The sequence below is a fragment of the Colobus angolensis genome, unplaced genomic scaffold, assembly GCF_000951035.1.
Source record: "Colobus angolensis palliatus isolate OR3802 unplaced genomic scaffold, Cang.pa_1.0 Scaffold49, whole genome shotgun sequence".
Lineage (NCBI taxonomy): Eukaryota > Metazoa > Chordata > Mammalia > Primates > Cercopithecidae > Colobus > Colobus angolensis.
The window spans coordinates 4,266,578-4,287,305 of record NW_012118376.1 but is presented as its reverse complement, the minus strand read 5'-3'; the positions used below and the strand labels follow the sequence as shown (position 1 = coordinate 4,287,305).

Here is a 20,728-nt window from a genome sequence, read left to right as displayed (position 1 = left end):
TCCCACAGGGAGATATAAAGATGCCAAATGACACCTGCTCACACAGTGGGTTGTGTTACAGAACGTTACCATTGCTTTCTTCCAAGGCTGCAAGCAAACCTGCCCTTTGCTCCAGAGGAAGACATTATCTCTATTTGTCAAGGCTTGAAGGGGTGGCCTGCCCCTCCACACCTGTGGGTGCTTCTTGTTAGGTGGGACGAGAGACTTGAGAAAAGGAATAAGACACAGAGACAAAGTATAGAGAAAGAAAAGCGGGACCCAGGGGACCGGCGCTCAGCTTACAGAGGACCCACGCAGGCACCGGCCTCTGAGTTCCCTTAGTATTTATTGATAATTATCTTTACCATCAAAAAGATAAGGGAGTGGCTGGAAAATAGGATCATTGTAGGGAGGAAATCAGCAGTAAGACATATGAACAAAAATCCTTGTAACATGAATAAGTTTAAAGGAAAATGCTGTGCCTTGAGATGCATATGCGAACATCTCCATAAACCTTTTAGTAGTATTGCTCCAGCAAGCCCCACCTTATTCCTAAAGGCGGTTTTCTCCTTGCTTAGTAAACAAACCATTGCCCAGGGAGGGGCAGGAGACAAATGTTTTTCTCTTTTTTGAGATTTAAGAGAATGGTGATGACCTTTAACCACAAGCAGCCTTTAGGCACTTGTTTAACAAAGCACATTCTGCACAGCCCAAAATCCTTTTAACCTTAAGTCACCTTTGCACATGTCTCTTGCAAGGACAAAGTTGGAGGTAAGGTCACAGATTAACAGCATCTCAAATACAGAGCCAAATGGAGTCTCTTATGTCTACTTCCTTCTATATAGACACAGTAACAGGCTGATCTCTTTCTTTTCCCCACAAAGGCTTTTCACTATACAAACATCCTTGAAAAGATAGTAAAGAGCAAAGCCAGTCAATGCTTTTGCTTGTAAGATGTGCGGAAATGTGAGAGACCCAGAGAGAATTATCTCCCAATACCAAGTTGATGGAGGTACCACCATCTTGTGACCCCTTCATTTAAACACATGGCTTCCAGTGTTGATAAGGCAGGGAAAAGAGACCTAGAGGGTGACACAGGCTTTTCACTGACTCAGCCCCAAAGTGACATGCCATCACTTCTGCTTTCAGCCCATTGGATACACCTCATCTAGCTGTATCCAGGCTGGGATATGGGCTTACACATGTGACCAGGTAGAAGAGAAGAAGCAGATATTGATGAACACTAGCAATGTTTACCACAGCATGGTTGTGTGTTTTTCTCCAGTACCGTTTAGCTGTTCAGGTACAGAAACAAAGCAAGTAGCAGTTGGATTTAATCACAGAATTAGGATTCTGACCAACTAGTCTAATGGAGGAAAAGAATGGTGAGGGAGGTGTTTGCATAGAAGTGATTTCATAGGTGGACCATATGCTATGGTCTGAATGTGTGAAATAAATTTCTGTTTTTTAAAAAATTACTCAGTGTCAGGTAGTTTGTTACAGCAGCGAAAACAAACTGGCACCATGGAATCTAAACATGGTAAGGAGGGAAGTAAGGGCACAGAAATGAAGAATATGAAAAAGGGTTAGAACTGTGGACTGGAGGACTTCATAAGGTTGCAGAATTTCTGGACTTGGAGAACTAGAGCAGCTGAGCTGAATGGATGAGAAGTTGTGGTCAAAGAATAGGATTCTGGAAGTCAAGATTTCAGAGGTAGTGCAGTTTGAGTGATGATTAGTTCAGGAATGTGTCTCTGAAATTTGATGACTGAGGTCAGATCTACAGAAGATTATTAGAGGAAACTAAGAGGCCAAGGTGTTGGATTAATCATCTGTGAGGAGGTTGAAGTCACCTAGAATGGTGACAAGAGTAGGGGTAGGAAGGAAGAGAAGGATCCAGGTAACAGAAAGAATGAACATGTGAATCTGTATGAGTCTGCTCGGGCTGCTATGACAAAGTACAGCAGACTGGATGGCTCAAACCACAGATGCTTATTTTCTCACAGCTCTGGAGGCTACAAGTGCAACATCAAGATGTTGGAAAAGTTGGATTCTTCTTAGGCCTCTCTCCTTGGCTTATAGATGGTCACCTTCTCCCTGCCTTCACCTGGTTTTCCGTGTGTGTATGTGTGTGTGTGTGTGTGTTGTGTGTGTGTCCGTCCTAATCTCTCTTCTTTTAGGGACACCAATCATATCAGATTGGAGCCCATTCATATGACCTCATTTTACCTTCATTACCTCATTAAAGGCCCTATCTCCAAACATAGTCAACATTCTGAGGTACTTGGGGTTAGTAGTTCAACATATGAATTTTGGAGAGACACACTTCAGCCCATAACAGTATTTCCCAAGAAGATACTCCTTTGTTGGTCCTTGATTGGACTTGGCAAAGTCCTTAAGGGTCTTTGCTTTGGCAAAAACTTGGGGAACATTGAATGTTGTGATGGTATAATTTAAGAACAAGCAAACGCTTAGGAAACTATTCAGCAACACATCTACAGAAACCTCTCTTACAGGTCCTTTCTGTTTGGAGATGGTCTGTTATTGACTCCTACTTAACCTCAATTCTGGTCTTATCCCTTCATGTTGGGCTGTTCTCTGAGAGCCCTCTACTCCCCTACATAACAAAAAAACTCAATAAACCCTGGAATCTTCTCTATGACAGTTAATAAAGCCTATCATATGAATGTGTATATGTATGTGAAATATGACATTTATAGTAGATGTCAATCTACTTCTCTGTGTTTTTATATCAATGAGAATAAAACATTTTCATCCCCTTTACCTTTGTGTCTGTATATATGATGGGCTGCATTTTGAAATTTTCTTCGTGCAGGCCTAGCGTCTGTATAGAGTTCTGAAGACAACAGTTTTATCTCTGTAAGCTGTAGGAGCATTTGGACTCCACCCTGCCTAATCTTGTACAAGGTTTTTTACAAACAATGTCCCCTGGGAAGTCTACTGCCTTCTGACCTTCTAAACCAGATACCACATTACTGACTTCAGGGTGGTCCTTATGAATAATGTTTTGTTTGGGGCCAGGAACATTTTTAAGGGTGTGAAAACCGTTGCAGCATAAGGAGAAAATTGAATCTTGATACTACAGTTTTATAAGATATTGAAGCAAAGTTTCTGTGTCCTAAATAAAAATAGCTAAATGTAAAAGACTCAAAGGCTGTTGTTTCGTTTCAAGGCTGTTGTTACAAGGTTTGCCCTATGAAATATGCTTTCTCTTTGGCCTCCTTAAATTCCCTTAGTTCATGCTTGCCTTGCTTTCTTTCAGTACTGCCAAATGAGAGAAGCTTTCAGAATGCTGCTAAAAGCAATAATTTGGATCTTATGGAGAAGCTGTCTGAAAACAAGGTTAACATTAATGCTGTGAACAATGTGAGTAGAAGTCATAAATATGACAAGTGACTACTCCAGTAATGGCTTGGGTTTACACAGGACATCTGAAATAATAATAAAAGTAAAAATCATGGTGCTGGCTGAGATAAGGGAGCGCTCCTTTGTTGGTAATCCCAGGGTGTTTAAGCTAAAAGGTGGAGTCAAACAGTGGAAGAGGCTCTGTGCGTTTTAATTCCTCTTCCAAGAAGGGCAGTGCACAGAATCTTCATGCATATCTATTCAAAGTCTGTGGGTGGGCAGTAAAGCCAGCTGTCGGGGTTATAGGTAGCGCCAGCTGTCAGGGTTATAGGCTTGGACCTGGTCCTGGATTGTCGCCTGTGGATGAGTTTGGCCTCACACATTCTGGAAAGACACAAAATTTTTTGCTACACAGTCTGGGTTGTTTTCTTGCCAATGATGTCCTGTGTGGTTCTGTTTTTACAAATTTAAAAATCTAAAGAGGCATGTGGATTTTCACTGTAGTGGTTTTGAAATGTAGTGTATCTGTCTCTTGGGCAATGAGGCCTTATCTAAAACCTGGCTCTTACTTGTTCTTTAAGTCCCTGGGTTTTAGCAGAGGGAAAGTCCGCTGCCATAAATTTGGATTCTCTACTGCTTGCTTTTGTGAGGATTTCCTGATAGTCCTTTGAGGCCAGGCTTATCAAAGTGAAGGTTGGAGGCTGTGTCAATTGCTTAGGACAATTTGTGGAGTGGTTCCAGGTGGGTGTGGCACCCACCTGGGTGGTGGGTAATTGTATTTAATGGTAAATTTAATGGTAAATGATTTACTATTTAATGGTAAATGAAGCATAAGCTTCAGGGCCCTTGCTTGTACAGGCCCCTTGTAAGGCACTGAGAGGGCTCTAGTAATATATTCCTATGACTATATGATTTTGTAAAATCTGAAAAATTATAAGGCATTTTAACTGCAATTATTTAAGCTTTCTGACTCTGGCTTTAAAGAAGACTCCCTAAATAGTCTAAACTCAGGTTTCACAAAACCTATATCTATCGCAGGCAGTAAGGTCCTGGAAACTGAAGCTGCAGAATCTGAAATCACGTACTAGGTGCAGTGGAAGATGTTGTGCATATGTGTTGGGGGCCTTTGTGCTTATGTGTGGGGATAAGTGTGGGGATTGATATGTCTATGTGTATAATGTGTGTGTGTGATGTGTTATGAGTATATATCGTGTTCATGTTCCATAGATATCCTAGAATAGGAAAGCAGCAAAATTTTGTAGCATAACAATTTTAGGGACAAAAAGAAAAAAAGGAATCAAGAAAGGAAGGAAAGGCAGAAAGGAAAAAGGATGGAAAGGAAGGAAAAGGAAAGAAGCAAGCAAGTCTCTTTGAAGGGGATATTTGCATAGTTTTAAAAATATTTGTGGATAGGTATCTTTGAAGATTATTTTGACCATGAAAGGTTAATTGTGGGAGTAAGTGAAGCAATAATCACTTTTCCAAGTAGCAGGAAATAGATTCTGTAGTATACTGTTTAAACCATTTAACATTTTTCCATATTCAACTTTCTATTTTGTTTTAAACTTTTTTTTAGTATTAAAGTACTTGGAGAGATAGTACAATCGAATACACTTTAACTTACACCGGGGCAAGTTATTATAAATTCCTAATGAATTGTATTATACTTTCTCATAACATCTGTTTACTGTTTACAGCAAATCATTGACATGGTTACTTGGAGAGTTCCTTAAAACCAGTGATGATGGAGCTTTTTAAAATATAAGTAATTTTATTGAATTATCTTGGGTGAAATTTTGGCTTACATCCTTATTCACAAGTAAAGTTAATAGTGGAGCTTCTAAGCCCATATTTGACATAGTAGAACAAAGCTCCAGATTTCAGACAAAGTCAAAACTCATGGGTTTTTTTGTTTTGTTTTGTTTTGAGACGGAGTCTTGCGCTCTTGCCCAGGCTGGAGTGCAGTGGCGCAATCTCAGCTCACTGCAATCTCCACCTCCTGGGTTCAAGCAATTCTCCTGCCTCAGCCTCCTTAGTAGCAGGGATTACAGATGCACGCCACCACGCCTGGCTAATTTTTGTATTTTTAGTAGTTACAGGGTTTCACCATGTTGGCCAGGCTGGTCTCGAACTCCTAACCTCAGGTGATCTACCCACCTTGGCCTCCTAAAGTGCTGGGATTACAGGCATGAGCCACCGTGCCCAGCCATAACTCATGTTTTGTCGAACTTATTTTATCACTGGTTTAGCTATTGTGAAAGTTTTCAGAATCAAAATGGGGTCACTGATATTAAGAAAACCTTGACAAATAGAGCTGGGGAAGGCCATGAAGACAGGGTTCTCATGCTTGTATACTTGATAACAAAAACTATCACAGAAGACTGCAAAACCCACAACCTTACACAAAGGCCATCACAACCTTACACAGAAAATACTTCTGCAAGGACAACTGCCCAGAAACTGCCTGTCTAATCTAAGACTGGAGTCAGCTTGTTGTTGAACTTTGCAGCAAAGGATAATTATTTCAAAACAATTATGTAATCCTCATTTTTTTTCCTTTAAAAACCTTTGTCTTCTTTTACTTCCCTAAATACACACATAGTTTACTATGACATGCATATTCCCGTTGCAATGCTTTATTCCCAAATAACTATCTTTTCTTTTGAAAGTCTCTTATTATTTAGGTTGACACTACCAAGAAAATCAAATATTTAAACAGTTCTCTTTTTTTTTCTTATTTATGTGTAACAAAGAATAGGAAAGCCATGCCCAGACATCTTCTTTGGGAGCAAAAACAGTGTCTAGAATATGGGTATTATGATTCATATCACTTCCAAGCAAAACTTTCATTGTCTGAAATGTATTAGACTGTCTCTGGGTATCCCAGGAGCACCACATGGACTTTCCTTTGGAGCAAGATGGTCATAGCTTTTCCTCTGCCTTTCTGTCTTTCCTTCCTCTTTTCTTCACTCTTTTATCCCTTCCTCCCTTCCTTCTTCCTTTCAAAAGGAATTTATTTGCTTCAGTAAAGTTTACAGTCCAAGAACTTAGAGAAGAATGAACATGAGTGGATTGAATACCTAGGAAAATTTCCGCTATGCATTATTAGTATATACTAAGCAGAAAAATTTACCATTATTAATGATTATATAAGGGGGAAATCCAACTTTTACTTTCTAAACAAAACCCATTATGTTGCCACAACATAATGCTACAATACAATATAAGTTGAAACAAGAATTTCAGCTTGAGGCGTGTCCTTCAGTGGATTGCCAAATTCTCTGCTGTTATCTCATAATGAAGGCAGAATTCGGCTGGACACAATTCTCACAACTTTCAAAGGTAAAGGCAAAGAGTGGAGCCAAACAATCAAAATAGAAACACCTGATAGAAAAGTATGGCCATTCAAGAAACAGGAAACCTAAAAGCACTAAATAATGATCAGTGACTAAAAACATAAATTATGCTTCCTCAGATGAACCGCACAGCCCTGCATTTTGCAGTGGGGAGAAATCATTTATCTGCAGTGGATTTCTTGCTTAAACACAAGGCCAGGGTGGATGTTGCTGATAAGGTAAGCTCATCTTGAGTAGAACAAATTGGAGCATAACCAATGTACAGGGAGAATCTGATCACTCCAGACATCTTTTCTTCACATACATGCAAAATATTTTAATTGGCAGTGTTTGTTTTGGAAACGTCTCTTCAGAGAATATACATATATGTGCTCTTTGTATTTGGGGACTAAATTGTTTCCCTTTTACCTATGGGATCTGGGTTTTTGCTTATTTTCTCATATTGACTTTATGGCCAATAGCATGCATTTGTAAAAGCAAGATCATTGTCCAGAGTAGAATCTGGGATGTGGAAGACAGAAGCTAACTGACCCCAGAGACTTTAAATATTGACTTTGCTCTATGAACTCTGATAATAAATAGGCTTATTAAACAGCTCAGGGGTAAGCCCAGCAGCACACACACAACTTTATGCCATCCCTTTCTCAGGCTCCATCCTCTCCATGATCAACTCCCCTACATTTTCCAGCTCCCCGCCCTGTTTTCCTGGTCCTCTGACTGGAAAGCCAAGGCTGTGGTCTCCCAGCCCTGCTGTGTACTTCCCACAAATAGGTCTGCCTCCAGGACCAAGTGGGGGAGGGTAACAAGAGAACATTTGGATTCTCCCTCCACCCTGCTTTATGACCACAGTTCCTCTGGTCAGAGACAAAGATTCCCCTATGTCGGACTTTAAGGTGCTTGCCCAGCCACTGCTGCTACCCTTACCACTGTCAAGTTGTAGCTTTGGGAGTGGGGCTTGGCTTGCGGGGAGGGGGCAGGGCCTGCAGAGAAAAAAGAAGCAGAGAATTTCCCCTGCCTTCTCTATTCTATAGGGGCTCCCTTCTCCTCCTTACACCAGAATGAGAGAGCTTCTGTTGGAAATCTTTCTGACTGTGCCCAGGGCACAGTTCCATGATTTGCACTGCCTCAAGTCCAAGTTGGAAGGTATGGGAGGAAAAGAAAAATCTGGAAAGTCACAGCAGGATTGTCCTTGAGTTCTGATTTTTTTTTCCCCAATCCACCTGATACCATTTACAGAGTCCTCAGCTGTTTCATGCATTCTTTTTTTTTTTAATTTTTAATTTAAAATGTGTGTGGGTATATAGTAGGTATACGTTCCATGCATTCTTTCCAGAGATTTTATTTGTTTTGGTGGGAGAGACAGAGTGGACTGTGCTTACTTCGTTTTAGCCAGAACCATAACCCCAAATCTTTACTATACCAAAGTAGAGGGAATCATACAGCGAACATCTATGTATCCATTGCCAGATTAGATTGCATCTTTTCTTTTAAACAGCATATCTGAGGATTGCCGTGTTTCTGATATGTTAAATACAGGACTGGTTTGTGTCAGAGTGCAAATCAATTATGTGGGGAAAAGAAAGATCAGACTGTTACTGTGTCTATATAGAAAGAAGTAGACATAAGAGACTCCATTTTGTTCTGTATTTGAGATGCTGTTAATCTGTGACCCTACCCCCAACCTTGTCCTTGCAAGAGTCATGTGCTATGGTGACTCAAGGTTTAAAGGATTTTGGGCTATGCAGGGTGTGCTTTGTTAAACAAGTGCCTGAAGGCAGCTTGCTGGTTAAAAGTCATCACATTCTCTTAATCTCAAGTACCCAGGGACACGTACACTGCCAAAGGTCGCAGGTACCTGTGCCTAGGAAAGCTAGGTATTGTCCAAGGTTTCTTCCCATGTGATGGTCTGAAATATGGCCTCGTGGGAAGGGAAAGACCTGATCATCCCCCAGCCTGACACCTGTGAAGGGTCTGTGGTGAGTGTTTTGTTTAATTTAATTTAATTTAGGAGAGCTAAATAATTAAACATGAAGCCAAAGTACATAAGAAAGCGGCAGCCTTGGCAGGGCACAGTGGCTCAAGCCTGTAATCCCAGCACTTTGGGAGGCCGAGACGGGTGGATCACGAGGTCAGGAGATTGAGGTCAGGAGATTGAGACCATCCGGGCTAACACGGTGAAACCCCGTCTCTACTAAAAAATACAAAAAACTAGCCTGGCAAGGTGGTGGGCGCCTGTAGTCCCAGCTACTCGCGGAGAATGGCCTAAACCTGGGAGGCAGAGCTTGCAGTGAGCTGAGATCGGGCCACTGCACTCCAGCCTGGGCAACTGAGCGAGACTCCGTCTCAAAAAAAAAAAAAAAAAAAAAGAAAGCAGCAGCCTTTTATTGCAAATATGCACATACTCTTGGGCGAGGTTCTCCGGTCCTCAGGTATGGGGCCAGGGAAGTCGCACGGGGCTCTCGGGTAAGGTTCTCCAGTCCACAAGTAAGAGGGGCTGAAGAAGTCACGCGGGCTCCTGCCAGCCGCGGACTTTTATGCATTGGTACTGGAAGGGGGAGGGCAGTGGGCGGGATAAGGGCGTGATAGGGGCCTCTCCATAGGCATGGCCGGGTAAGTTTCGATCTCTTCGGATTGACGTCACCTGGTGCATGCTCGGTTGATCTGCATCTTCTCGGGCGGGCTGCATTTTCCTGCGCCTGGGAAAGTTGGTGAGGAAGAACGCGGAAGCAACATGGATTGTGCCTTTTTGTTCACCTTCCTCCATCTTATCCTTTCTCCTTCACCCAAACAGTGAGGAGGACTAGTACAAGGAAAGAAGGCCTCTTGGCGGTTGTTGGCAGTTGAGATAGAGGAAAGCATCTGTCTCCTGCCCGTCCCTGGGCAATGGAACATCTCGGTATAAAACTCGATTGTATGTTCTGTTTCCTGAGAAAGGAGAAAACCGCCTTAGGGCGAAAGGCGGGACTTGCTAGTGCAATGCTGCTCTTTATGCACTAAAAAGTTTTATGGAGATGTTTACATATGCATATCAAGGCACAGCACTTTTCCTTAAACTTATTCATGTCCCAGAGATCTTTATTCATATGTCTTACTGCTGACTTTCTCCCTGCAATGATCCTATTATCCTGCCACTTCCTTTTTTCTAAGATGGTAAAGATAATTATCAATAAATACTAAGGGAACTCAGAGACTGGTGCCAGCGTGGGTCCTCGGTATGCTGAGCGCCGGTCCCCTGGGCCCACTTTTTCTTTCTCTATACTTTGTCTCTGTGTCTCATCTCTTAAGTCTCTCGTTCCGTCATTTCTTTTCTCAAGTCTCTCGTTCCACCTAACGAGAAATGCCCACAGGTGTGGAGGGGTAGGCCACCCCTTCAAATTATTCCTGAAATGATGGAGAGATATTTCACCAACTTGTTCTCCTTGAGGTTTTTCTAAACATATGTTTGCATTACTTTGTCTCTGAAGCATGACTGTTTCTCTTAACTTTGATTGAAGATTGAAATAATATCAGGTGGGAAATATAGTAATTCCTGGTGTGTCTCTTTTTCCTGCTTTGAAGGTTTCACTAAGTTAAATATGTTTATAACTGATTAAATCATCTACAGTGGCATTACTCCATAACTAGTCAAATGTTTTTCATAATTCAAGCAAGGTCACGTTTGACCCAATCTGGCAGCTTCTTTATCTGAATGATGAGCCTTGAGTTCAACTTCTTCTAAGTTCTAACACCATTTGTAAAGAGCTAACAGTTGATCCCCTTCACCCTCAATATTTATTCAGTGGCTGTTGTGCGTGTGTCTCAGTGTCAACTACTGAGGATTCAACTAGACAGAAGTCCTTGCTATTTAAAGTGTGGTGCCAGGACTTGAAGCATGTACATCACGTGCAAGCTTGTTAGAAATGCAAGATCTTGGGCCCCACCCCAGGCCTGAATCAGAATCCGCATTAAAAAAAAATTCCCAGGTGATTGTTTTTGGGAAGCACTGGTATGATATAGAGTCATGGCTTTGCAGGGCCTACAGTCTCTCTGGGGAGCAAGGATACAGACTGTACTAACTGAGTGCCATTCAAGGCACCGAATGCTAGGGACCAAAGTGAGCAGCACCCCCAAGTCCTGGGAATAGGCAGACTGGATAAATGGAGGGTCTTACTCCAGACAGGAATAAAGAATCCCAGGTGGGTGCACCAAGTCCTGGGAAGAGGCAGACTGGATAAATGGAGGGTCTTACTCCAGACAGGAGTAAAGAATCCCAGGTGGGTGCAAGTGGTGCTCAGAGGATAAAAACATCTGCTCACAGAGCTTCTTATCTCTGGGAAGCTCCTAACATAGAAGTGTTCCCCAAAGGAAATTATTGACCTCACCTATGACGAGACTGGCAATGAGGACAGGTTGTTAGTGACTGTTGGGCAATGTACACTTTACAGAGCTTCATGAGCCACCTGTGAGTGTGATTTGTGACACATGGTCTTAAGTAGTCTCAGGCATGCCAGTTTCATACCAGAAGAATTTGTTTTATGGAGGTTCTTAGGGAGTTTACATCTGTGAGCCGTGATTCATTACCTCTGAGGAACAATGGCTCCATTCTGAATTTGTGGTTTTAGAGACTTAGGTTGTTTGCAGCTTGAATTCCCAGCTTTTAGATTTTGTGATCGGAGCTTGGAATTTTAAAATGTAGGCTGCTTTGAAATTAGGAATTACCTCTTAGGGAAAAAATAGATCTCCTATCAAAGAGTGATTTGTCACCTGTCTCAAATATTTCTGGCTTTTTTTTTTTTTTTGAGGTGGAGTTTCATTCCTGTTGCTCAGGCTAGAGTGCGATGGTGCAATCTTGGCTTACCGCAACCTCCACCTCCCAGGTTCAAGCAATCCTCCCGAGTAGCTGGGATTACAGGCATGCACCACCATGCCTGGCTAATTTTGTATTTTTAGTAGAGATGGGGTTTCTCCATGTTGGTCAGGCTGGTCTCAATCTTCTGACCGCAGGTGATCTGACCACCTTGGCCTCCCAAAGTGTTGGGATTACAGGCATGAGCCACCGCGCCTGGCCTTCTGGTCTCTTTCATATTTGAAAGCAGATTTAGTATTACTAAATATAGAGCACTGACTTGTAGGGAAGTCCAAATTAAGAGGTAGAATTGTGTTTAGGGAACATGTTTTGGAGAACCTCAAGTAGTCAGTCATTGTACATCATTTCTCTTTGGGACAAGGAGTCCAGAAATGAAGAGTCTTCTTCATGCTGAAATTGTAAACCTACAAATGGACTAACTCACCCTCTAGACTGACAGCTGAAATATAAATTTGATAGGATATGCACATTAAGAGCAGGGTTTCTCAACAGTGGTGCTATTGACATTTGGGGCCAGATAATTCTGTGTGGTTGGGGCTGCCCTGTGTATTGCAGGATGTTTAGCAGCATCCCTGGCCTCTATCCACTAGGTGCTAGTATTAACCTCCCCCACCCACAGCATGACAGTAAAAAATGTCTCCATACATTTTTCCAAATGTTTGCTGGGGGCAAAATCACCCCCAGTTGAGAATCACCAGTTTAGAGTTACGCCTCAATAATTTGGGACTTGCTGTTTTACTCTCCCAACATGAATTCTACTGAGAATAAGAGAATACATTAATGCAACTTGGGGGCAGCCAAAATAAATGCCAAAAGGCTTATGTACTTCCCAAGTAGAAGTGTGCTGCAGGCCCTCATTCCTTACGCATTTGCTCATACTGTGTACATCTGACAAACAGTTTCCAGATCACAAACACAACTGATTAGAAGAGGGAAATAAAATGTAGTGTGAGAGCTTACTTTGGGCAGGCACTTGTACTGAGGAAATGGATTACTTTTTCGTGGGGCTAAAGGAAACAGAAAAGCAGACACTTGAGTTTACAGATAAGGAAGCTGAAGCTGACGGTTAGAATTAAGTTCACCAAGATTCCCGTACTTGAAAGTGATAGAAAGTGACCAGAATTTGAGATTAGTTCTGCTTGATCCTGAAGATCAGGCTCGTAGTGTCTGCCCTATGCTGCTTCTCTAACTTAGGGCCTGGGGTGCAGATGCAGGTTTTTGCTTATGTCCCTCGAATCTCACCTCCCTAAAATAGCCAATGTTAACTGCTGGCTATGCTTCCTTCCACACTTTTCTCCCTGCTTATTTGGTAGACAAGTCAGCATACAACTGCCCACAGCATCCCTATGGGTCAGTAAATCCTGGTCTCTTTCAGGATGACAACTTTGTGCACACGTGTTTGCACACAGACAAATCTAAATAATTTTGTATAAATAAAATATTTTAAGTAGTATCTATATAAATGAGATCCTTTTTATAACTTGTGTTTTTTTCACCTGTGTGTACCCTCTCCTCCTCTGGTAACTATACTTAACAATCTGAGATATATGTGTTTATTTCTGTACTTTTCTCCTGCTCACATAGTCATATCTATATTAATCAATCTACCTACCTACCCACCAACCCACCTATAGATGGATATAGATATATACATATATACATGTACGGGGTTTTCTTAATCACTCCTTTTTAGCAAATGGGATTATATCATATTTATTCTCAATCTTATTTTCCTTATTTAGCAAAGCTCATGAAAATCTTTCCAAGTCAATTGTTGTAGCACTAATTCATTATTTTTAGTGCTTGCATTATATAGTCTGACTATTCCATAACTTATTCAGCATTCCCTTGTTGATAGGCCTTTACCTTGCACCCAGTTTTTAGTATTACACTTAATATCCTTATATATATAGCATTAGGTAATGACATTTTTATTTTTATGGGATAGATTCCCAGGAGTGGGATTGCTGGTTGTATTTTCAATTCTAATAGATATTGCCAGACACTTAAACAATAATCATTTCCATTTCCTTTCTTTGTCCATTTTTCTGAGTTTGTCTTTTTGTTCTCCATAGGTAAGTGTGCTTCACGCATTAGAGAATAACCATTTATCTTTATTAAAGATATGTTTTCAAAAATCTGTCATTTTTAATTGACTTTGTTTATTATCTGTCTGTTCTTACTCTGGATTAAGAGACTGTACATTACAGTCTGGATTTTATTCTAATACGTTTATTGTTTGTGTGCTATTTTGTGAGTGTGGTATGATATAGCTTTTCATTTTATTTTCTTCCAGATGGAGAACTACTTGCGCCTACACCACTTATTAAGTATACCCTTTTTTCCCCATAGAACCGAAATATCACTTTTGCTGCATATTAAATTCTCTATTTCTTAGTTTTCAACAATCTAGTATTAATTTGGCCTTTGTTGATGAGGCAGTATATGCTGTGGCTCATCAGAGTAATAGATTCTCTTTTTCTGTCTTCTTGGGGAAGCACGGCTTGACAGTAATTCACCTTGCAGCCTGGTCTGGGAGCCTTGAGGTCATGCTCATGCTGGTTAAAGCTGGAGCAGATGAGAGAGCCAAGAATCAGGTAGGTATGTGGGTCACACCTGGACAAAAGCTCTTACCTCACCATTGCAGGAGAGAGGAAGTTCTGAGGTCACTGTGTATCTCCCCCACCCCTGGCTCTCTTCAGGATGGAATGAATGCCCTCCACTTTGCTGCTCAGAGCAATCATGTGCGCATCGTGGAGTATCTTATTCAAGATCTGCACCTCAAGGACCTGAACCAGCCTGATGAGGTGTGTTTACTTTGGTTGTATAGGTCTTGCATATACATCCTATACAACCCCTATCAAATTTCACTTTCTTCCTGCCTCTGGTACAGCTGTGAAAGCAGCCAGCACAGGCAGACCCAGCCCTGTAGCCAGCTCCTCCATCACGATGGCAGACCACAGAACCAAAGAGGAGTGTTGGTATTAGTGGCAGTCCTGGCCCCTGCTTGTAGGGAGAACAGGAAGTGTTGAGGAAGCAGCCAGATTCCTTCTTCCCATTCTACTCCCTCATCCTGGCCGGATTGTGGACAGTATCCTATCCCCTTTAGTAATCAAAATGTGTATCTAAATTTTATTTTATTATGCTTGGCCTTTTGGTAATATATTTGACCCAAAGCTATGCAGTAATGAGCCATGAAATACAATGCAGTTTTATTGCATTTGTCAGTATTTCTTTTCTTTAAATAAGGGGATACATAACAATACCAGCTACTACTTAACGAGTATCTATTAATGTAGGTACAGAGGAAAGCTATTTACATACATTATTTCAGTAAGAGGTCTTGGACCTGACACCTACCGATGCTCAACAAATCATTGCTGAATGAATGAATGATCTCATTAACCCCTACAATAATCCTACAAGGTAGAAAATATTTTGCTCATTTGTAGAGGAGAGGAAGTTGAGGCTCAGAGAGGCCAAACACCTGATCAAAAGTCTCACAATCTAAAAAGTGACAGAGCCAGGACTTGGAGCCAGGTCTGGCTGAATCCAGCCTTCATGCTGTGCTGTCTCCCTCCTCAGACTAACAGTGGGTATTGTTCATATCAGGGACTGTACTTCCCCTGGAATATTTCCCTGTAGGCATTTTTTTTTTTTTTTCATAGAGGAGTGGCCTTTGTGCAATTGGCATTTTGATTTCTCAGCAGTAGAATATACTTCATGAATGGGACTTCCTTTTCTCTGTGCCACCAGAATACTATATTATAAAAGTTTCTTTAGAAGCTGGTCAGTGGGCCGGGCGCGGTGGCTCAAGCCTGTAATCCCAGTACTTTGGGAGGCCGAGACGGGTGGATCACGAGGTCAGGAGATCGAGACCATCCTGGCTAACACGGTGAAACCCCGTCTCTACTAAAAAATACAAAAATCTAGCCGGGCGAGGTGGCGGGCGCCTGTAGTCCCAGCTACTCCGGAGGCTGAGGCAGGAGAATGGCGTAAACCCGGGAGGCGGAGCTTGCAGTGAGCTGAGATCCGGCCACTGCACTCCAGCCTGGGCGGCAGAGCGAGACTCCGTCTCAAAAAAAAAAAAAAAAAAAAAAAAAAGAAGCTGGTCAGTGATAGTCACTTCATTTCACCTCTTTTTAAAATTTTTTACATTTTTTTCTGACCTTAATCTCAAAAACAACGATATTAACAATAAGAAGTATTTCTTCAGATTAGGTCTATATACTTCTTTGACTTCCTCTACATATGATTAAACAACTATACATTTATAGCTTAGAGGAAGACAGACTTGGGCTTTAGTCTGGTCAGTACCACCATGCACTAGCTGTGTGGTTTTAAGCAAGCTCTTCAATTTCCAAAACGCTCAGTTTCTCCATCTATACAATGGAAACAATAAAATCTACTTTATGGTAACAACAAGGGTGACAGGAGAAGTCTTGTCCCACATATAATTTTTTTTAAATCAGCAAACCTCCATTCTTTGGTGTATAATGATTGACATTTCCTCAATCTTATGTAAAAGTACCTATGCAAATGAACTTCATGATGAGCCATTCCATAACCCCTTTTCACTTATGCCATTCCTATGTAGGAATGTTGGAATAGCTGAGATGCTTAAATGAGCTAATGACTATAAAGCACTTAGCAACGAGCCAGGCACATTGTAAGTGCTCACTGTTGTAACAATTGTTATAGGATAAAATATCCTATCTGATTTTCTGAAAGTGACAATCATAGTCAAATGCCATTTACTATCAAGGTGAAGAAGTCGGATCTTTCTAATTTTATCCATGCCAAGTAGAGATGTGGCCAATTAATGAATTCCATTCAGTTCAGTTCAGCAGATATTTGTTGATGGCCTATTATGCATGAGACACACAGTTATTCTCCCCTTCAGTGTGCTCTGATTGCTTCCATGAGAGGGAGTAGTGTGTGGGAAGGATCAGGCAGGCTGATGGGATTCAGAAACCAAAGCACGTTTGCAGGGAGCCTCCCCCACTTCTTGAGTTTCTGCTGGCCAGCAGCCTTCCTCTCCATAACTCTTTTCAGCTAATTCTGGGCATGTCCTCTCCTCTCACCTTCTTCCTCCTCTATCTGTTGGGAAAAAGGGTTTAGGAGCACTGGCAGCAAACTGCAGAGTGACATGTCCAGCTGCGAGATCTTAAATTGAGTTCAGAGTCATACAAGGAATGAGCAAATAATGACTCCACTGGGTCATCTAGGGAAAGAAGACTCTTTGAGTCTGAGCCCAACCTTAGTTCCTTCGGAAAACTAAATTGATGAATAGAAAAGACAAAAAAAAAAACTACTTTTTTTTCTAAGATCTGTGAGTGGGTCACACCTGTTGGCAAACATCAGTTGGAATGGTAGTTGCCAGGAACTAGGAGGAAGGGAAAGTGGGGAATTATTGTTTAATGAGGACACAATTCCAGTTTTGCAAGATGAAAAGGGTTATGGCGATGGATGGTAGTGATGGCTAGACAACCATATGAGTATCCTTAATACCATTGAACTATACACTTAATAATGGTTAAGATGATAAATTTAGTTATGAGTACTTTACCATAATAAAAAAAATTATGGGGGGAAAAGCCAGTTGCAACTGGGATCAGAAGCTCAGGTTCTATTGATTTACTGTTGGGTTTCTCATTTGCATCTGCTTAAAGGTATTGTGGAGTTTGTGAAATACATTTGATATTTAAGACGTCTTCACCTTCACAGTGTTACTCTCTTGCCTAGTTTCTTATCAACAGAAAGTGATTGAGAGCCTGTGTACCTGCCAGGGTTGGTAAAATCCATCTCTTCGGCCTGGAGGGAACTCCAAAAGCTAACAAGGAAAGCTTTCCCGGAAGGAGGCCCTTAACACAAAATGGATTTAACTAGGCCAGGGGTAGTTTGGGTGGGGAGAGATGGAGGATGCTGGGAAAACTTTTGAGATTTCCCCCAGCTCCACAGCCATAAAAATCATTGAGGCCTTTCTAGGGGAGAGAGATTAGAGCAGCAAGGAGTTAGGAATAAAGTATAGATATTTTGAATCTACATGTAATTGTCCATCTGGTGATCAAAAATAAATACTCAGACTAACATGTTTGGGGAGGGAGAGAAATAGGAAGGGCTTATAAGCCATTCATATATTTGTTCAATATTTACAAGAATTTGGGGGTACAATGTTGTGTTGGTTTCAAGTATGAATATGGTAGACTTCCATTAGCTTAAAGTCTCTGGAAGTCAAAATACAAAGAATCTTCTTTTTCTGGGAGGGAAGGGGATAGTGAGTAGAAGGGGACTTGAGAAGACACCTGTTTTCTTATACAGACCCAAGCAACATTTAACAATTTTAGATTTAATCAAATCTATTGTTTCCTGTCTGTGAGGGGAGAACTAACCCAGTGTCTCCCACCCCACCAGTGCCACTTTTTCATATTTAACAAGTTGCTTTTTCTTTTTTTTAACCTCATGACACATATTTTTTTACCTGTGAAATTTCTAGTTATTCAGGATTTTCCCCTTCCTCAAGTGCCTGATCCTGGGGTGATGGGAAGTGTTGTGGGCGGGAGCTCGCACTGGAGGCCCACCCAGCACCTTTCCTCAGAGGCTCCTGAGAGCGATACATCTCAGGGATCCCTGTGGTAAAGGAAGGTCAGGTTGGACTTTGGATACCCACTTAATGGCTATTTATGAAATTTTTATAACATCAAATTTGATGATTTCATCTTCTCAGTAAACTTAAAAATAATTTATAATAAACAATCCCAATCCCTCAGACTTACATGCAAAAAAAGAAAAAAATTAAATGCATTGAGTTAAAACATATCAGGTTAGCCAGGCACAGTGGCTCACACCTGTAATTCCAGTACTTTGGGAGGCAGAGGTGGGAGGATCTCTTGAGTTCAGGAGTTTAAGAACTAGCCCGGGAAGCATGGTGAATAACTGCCTCTACAAAAAATACAAAAAATTAGCCGGCATGTGGTGGTGCGCACGTGTGGTCCCAGCTACTCGGGAGGCTGAGGTGGGAGGATCACTGGATTCCAGGAGATGGCAGTTGCAGTGAGCTGAGATCATGCCACTGCATTCCAGCCTGGGTGACAGAGTAAGACCCTGTTATAATCAGGTTAAATAGATATTGAGTTAATAGAGGAAAGAAAGAACAGGAATCCTGGACCCTCCTTATTTTAGTACTTAAACAGACAGGATCCTGAGCCAGGGAGTCTTTGTGATTTGCCCAAGGCCTGGAGCCCAGGGCTCTGACACCAAGCTCCACCATCCTTCTGGCTGGAAAAGCTTCCTGCCTTCCAAGTAAAGGAGGTCCTATGAGACTGCCCTGGATAGAGGTCTACTTGAATGTGATGAAAAAGGATTGGGTAGTTAAAAAAAAAAAGGACATAATAAGAAACTATTTTTTAAAAACCACATATATCTTTGAAATTCCTGTTATTTTGTCTAATAATATGTACTCAATGAGAGAAAAGATTTATATCTCATTATGCTATAATCTCACCTTTCTTTATGCTACCTTTTCATATATTTATCATAGGTTACTTTAAATGTCTTTACTTTGTGTGATTTTGCTTTTACATCTTTTTCCTGGATGATAACTGTTTTAAAGGGCTTCCAAAGTTCAAACTAATAGTGTTTCTAAAGGAAAGGAAAGCTCTTTCATCTGTGGTAACTGTAGTCTTTTCTCAGAACCTTCCATCTCTTAGCAGGTGAAGCTTTCTTTCACTTTGTTATCTATGCAGTAATGCAAAACTTTGTAGCAACCATGGGTAAAAGAAAAGCACCATTTTAAAACTGAACAGATTAGTATTGTTACCAAACTGATAAATATGTATTAGTTAGAATTCTTTCTGTTGCAAAGACAAAAATCCATCTTGATCGAGATTAAGCAAAGAAGGTAATTTACTAACTTGTAACTAAAGAGTATGAGGGTGTATCTTTCCAGCTTCAGACATGGCTGGACCCAGCTCTTTTTCTTTGTCCATTTCTTAGCTGTCTGCCTGTCGGCATTATTCATAGGTATACTTTTCATATAGTGGGAAAGATAGCTGCTAGCAGCCTCAGGTTTAATATCCTTATGGATTTCAATCCATAAGAAATAGAAATAATAATCTGTCATTAAATGTTTATGTGTAAATCTCAGGAACAACTGGCCCTACCTGAATCATATGCCCAATCTCGAACCAATCACTGTGACGGCAGGGTTATGTAATCACTTCGTGTGGCAGAAGGCAGGCAGATAAGGCCTGGAAATGGACAGCACTAAATGGGCTAAATGACAGGGTGTGTGTGTGTATGTGTGGTTGTTCTGCAAAGTAAAACAAAGTTACTAGAAGAAAGGTAAACATAAAGGCAAAAGCAACAAATGCCACACTAGGGCACAACACCTTCATGTATTATTTGTGGTCTCCGTGTGTAAAGAGCTAACAAAAGCCCTTTCCTTCTGCATGAGCCGGGGGTCATTCTCCAGTGTAAAAGATAACAGGCAAGAATCAGGTAACAAGTTCTCTTTTCTCCTGTTCCAGTGCATTAGCAACCTTTAAAGGCCTTCTTCCACCACTTCTCACCACCTACCTTTCCAGCCACAAACACACTTATGCTGAGTTATATACCCCCGTATATCACCAGCACTCGGTTACTACATTACATTGTAATTACTTGCTTATGTGTCCATCTCTCCTTTTGGACTCTGAGCTTGAGGATGGGCAATATATTTCTCACCCTGGTCATTCTATTGCTTAGCACATTATCTGGCATATTCATAGGCATTCAATAACTGTTGAACAAATGAATGAATTATTTATGAGGATATGTGATCAGATGTTTTCATCTAGTATATAATCACTGTCTCTTGTTCCCTCTTTTGTGATTTGTTTACATGAACCTTTACCTGTAGTCACTATTTGCACATATTTGTATATCAAACATAATAATTTTTGGTCTGTTGTTTCCAAAGAGTTGCTCGTGACTGAAGATTAAATTTTACTCTTCAATTAGTGCAGAAAACTGTGGTTCCAAGCAATCTCTGTTTCTTTCCTTTGCCATTTCTAGTGATCTCCTGAGAATGAAATCACTGAACCCTTTAAAGGGTTGGAGATGTAGATCTCATTGGTGACATATGTGGCCCAAGAATGATGAATTAGGTGAACTTTTTGGTGCAAATTTGTTTCTCCAGCCT

At 41.1% G+C, this 20,728-nt stretch overlaps 1 protein-coding gene across 1 annotated transcript in view; it reads left to right on the top strand.

Annotated features, from left to right (window-relative positions):
- The window catches only part of ANKDD1B (ankyrin repeat and death domain containing 1B), a 55,971-nt gene that overhangs the window by 2,536 nt on the left and 32,707 nt on the right, over positions 1–20,728 (top strand). Inside the window, 4 exon segments of the mRNA XM_011959238.1 lie at positions 3,263–3,366; positions 6,821–6,919; positions 14,046–14,144; positions 14,250–14,354. Of these exon segments, the coding sequence (XP_011814628.1) occupies positions 3,263–3,366; positions 6,821–6,919; positions 14,046–14,144; positions 14,250–14,354 (407 nt within the window).